Genomic DNA, 3,960 nt, shown 5'->3' on the forward strand with positions numbered 1-3,960 from the left:
CATCTAGATGCAACGATGGGTCTCTCCTTGTCCAGAGCAAAGAAGAATGAAGAAAGTCAGAATTCATGGAAACAATTAGTCCTAGCGACTGGTACACTGTCCGATCTGCAGCCTATACGACTATGAGACCAGAAGAACTAGCTGTTGCCCGGCTACCACTGTCATCCACTTGGAAGGGGATCTATGTAGGAGATCCTTGATAGAGTGGGAGAACAATGTGGAACAAAACTCAAAATAATTTCAAGAAAAAAAAAAAGGGGGTCAGGGGGGACCAGGTTTGGTGGTCCGATAGAGCCTGGTGGAACCACTGAGACTATGACCCTAGCTGCCCTTCAGGTCTGGAACTGAACCCACACCTGTGGTTTCCAGCCAAACAAGACAGGCATATTAGTTGAACATTTACCTGAGGTAGATACACTCCTTGGAGAGAACCAATCATGGGAGAAAGAAGGGCTGCTTATGCACAGGGAGACAGTTCAGGGGGCAGGAGTCCATGGAGGGATGGACACTGGGAAGAGGTAATTATGGGGAGGATGTGGGAGGGGAGCTGTTGCATTGTGGTAAACTGTGGTCAATGTCATGAAATAAAGTGTATGTGAACTGCTGTATGGAAAGTGAATTTGCTCTGTAAATCTTCACCCAAATCACAATAAATAAATAAATAAATAGAAAACCCTAAAAAAAAATCCCTATTCTAAACCTTCTTTAATTGAACAAAAATTTTAAAATATGAATTGTGTTAATTGATACTATAGAACAATGGCAACTCCTGTACACTGCCACAGTGCAGGTGGGATCACAAATTGGTACAACTACATTGAAAATCAATCTGATAACACTTCAAAATTTGAAATTAAATTTGCATATTTCCCCCACATGCACACAAGGAAAAGCTAAAAGAAACTATTACACCTGTGCACTAGGAGACTATTATTAACAAAATTGTGCAAAAATAGCAATAAACTGGAAGCAACCCAAATGCAATCAGTAATAAGTAAGTAAAATTTCATTGATTTGCATAATTAAATATCATAGATAAGAGCATGAATGTATTAGAAACATAATGCAAGTCATAGAGGATTGACATTACCATATACTGTAAAGGTTAAGAACAAAACTTAACAGCATAGTGCATGTTAACACATGGATAGAAGATACAACTCTAGAATGTAAAAGGAGGAAAGGGAATGAGTAGAAATAAATATAATGTGATCAGGGCAAGAGGAAAATGGGATACCACACAAGTATCACATCAATGAGAACCGCTTAAACAATTTCGGTGGTATTGGTGATGTTCCATTTCTTATGATACATACTTTGTTAAGAGGGATTGTTCATTTTATTTATGCTTCATATATGTTACATGTATTCCTTTTTGCTTATCAAATTACATAAGATTTTTTAAACTATAAATCACATAATGAATCTTTTCTAAGTATCTTAGATCAGATATTCTAGCTACCTTATTTTATAGGCGTATCTTATATTTTCAGGAAGTTAAATGTCTTACCTCAGGCAGGGACTTCACCTATAAACTTTGCCTTATTCAAAAAACCATTCTTTTTGTTTTGCAGAAGTCTAAGGTTTTTACCTTTTCGGAGTTATTAAGATTTTAGTACTTGTGAATGGCAAAAGTTTATTGTGAATGGAAAAGTGATTCACTGTTCAGTGGGAAATACATTCTTCTTTGATATGAATAGCAGAAAACTTGCCTCCAAATCAAGAACTTCATAAAACAAAACTCTGTCCTCTAATAACAGCCTTCTCTGCCTCTTAAAGGAGTAGGTTACAAAGTTCATAGTGATAAAGGGAGAGCAAAGAATGCTAATTCCTTACTGTGAAGAATAACATAGTATGGAGATTCTGTCAGCCATCATGTGAGGAATGTTACTGGCAAACACTATTTAAGTGAATTGGGACAAAAATCACCTTAATCTGTGTTTTGGTTACCTAGTGCCGCTCTGACAAGAATATACCACAAATGGGATGTCCTTAACAAAAAGGAGTTTATTCTTACAATTTGGAGGCTTTAAGTCCAATTTTAAAGTGCCAGGCTCTAGGGACTGGATGAAAGCCCCTCAACCTTGGGGTCCAGTTCTGCCTCCTGCTCCCGGCCCGCTGGAGCTAGAGGCATTTCTTCATTCAGACAGCTGCTAGCTGCTGAGGCTAAGAAGCCCCAAGGTTGACAAGTAAAAAGGCACAGTCCCCATATTACCAAACTACGCAGCAGGCTGTTAACTTAAGTTCATTGTAAATCCTTGGATCGGCAGAATATGGCAGTGTTGAGCAACGACATGGTTACACGTAGGGTCCAAGTGTGCCATATGCTGGAGACCATTCCCAAAGCTCCTGCTTATATATGGGAAGCAGACCACATACCCAAAGGCAGCTACTCAGCTGCTCACAGTAGATTCCACCATGGAGTTGATTACCAGTCTCATCATGGGGAATACTACATCCAGCTGCCCAGCCACTCAACCAGGCCTAGCTAAATTGACACAAAATTTAACTACCACAATCTGTGTATCAAAATGCTGCTTCATGGTGCTTATACTTACTAGTTGTTTCTTCTCCTTAGGAGGTTCTTTCCCACAGAATGCCTTAATGGTGGTTCAGTATTCCTATTTATGTCTTGGCTGAAGCCTCTGCTCAGAAATGCCTTCTCTGTTCACTCAAAGCTTGTCCTTCTCCCCCATGGTTAGAACAGTTCCTGCATTTTACTAGAGGATCTGTAACTACTTGTTTAGTAAAGAAATTTTTAAAAACTGAGGAGAGTTAACAGCTTACATTAAGCAAATGTGTTTAGACCATTTGAAACTGGGTGAGGTGTGGAGTACAGAGAAAATCCAGTCAAGGTATTTACTAAAGACCAATCAGAAATAAAAATAAAGCATTCTGAAATAAGTCATTTTACACATATTTTTTAAAAGTAAGGTAAAAGTCATAGTATATCATTTGACCAAAATAGAATATAATGTAAATTTCTTACTGTGTTTCTGAAATTCAGCAATATTCACAAAAAAATTATTAGAATGGTTAAAATTATTTTTATATAAATATGTCTGTGTATATATACATGACATATGTAGTATGTTTATATATATATTCAAAAAAACAAATTCACTGCTGTTGAGTTGTTTCTGACTCACAGCGACCCCTCGGGTTTCCAAGACGGTATCTCTACAGAATTAGATTGCCCAACCTTCCAAGGAGGGCCTGGTGGGTTTGAACCACCAGCCTTCTTGTTAGCAGTCTTTAGATGCTCTAGACACTATGCAACCAGAGCTCCCACTTATATATATAAGCATATAAAAGTTCTTCCTTATTTTACAAGTGTATCTGTTTACTAAGAGAAAGAAAACTGATTGCTATAAGACTAAATAAAATTAATTACAGTATTTTATTTCTACAGATGTACCAAAAAGTGAAGGATCAAAATATACTCACTGTGGACATTGTGAAGAGTGTTCTCCAAAATAAATTTCCTCAAGCTAATGTTACAGATATTTTGGGGATTCATTCTAAATATGATAAAGAAAGAAAGGTAAGTTAGGATGACATTTTTAAAAATGAAATATAAGAAACTTTTAGTATAATTTCATGAATAGAATTATTTTAATACAATTTACCCATGATTTAGAATTTTGTCCCGTAGAAGGAAGGCAAATATTAGACTTTGGAATGACTCAAGCTGTCTAAAATAGTAAAATTACCACTGTTAATTTTTAAAAGGATGTAAAAAGATAATTCTCAGAATTGACTGCTATTTTAAAGAGTGTCGTTTGTATCCTTAGGAAGTAAGAAATGGATGTCTGTGTTTTTAGATAAATTCTAGGACAAGATCCAAATGTTGGAAAGTGTAGATCATTGTTGTTGAATTTCTAAGACTAATAGGAGCTCTGGTAGCATAGTGCCTAAGGCACTTGACTGCTAACCAGAAGGCTGGCGGTTCAAACCCAC

General features: G+C 36.8%; 1 protein-coding gene across 1 annotated transcript in view; it reads left to right on the forward strand.

Moving 5' to 3' along the window:
• Nucleotides 1-3,960, forward strand: part of UGGT2 (UDP-glucose glycoprotein glucosyltransferase 2) — a 601,530-nt gene that overhangs the window by 353,938 nt on the left and 243,632 nt on the right. The window contains exon 16 of the mRNA XM_007944010.2: nt 3,413-3,544. Coding sequence (XP_007942201.1) covers nt 3,413-3,544 — 132 coding nt within the window. The remainder of the gene's footprint in view (nt 1-3,412; nt 3,545-3,960) is intronic.

This window comes from Orycteropus afer, unplaced genomic scaffold, assembly GCF_000298275.1.
Source record: "Orycteropus afer afer isolate SDZICR_OR568_19922 unplaced genomic scaffold, OryAfe1.0 scaffold00117, whole genome shotgun sequence".
Taxonomy (NCBI): domain Eukaryota; kingdom Metazoa; phylum Chordata; class Mammalia; order Tubulidentata; family Orycteropodidae; genus Orycteropus; species Orycteropus afer.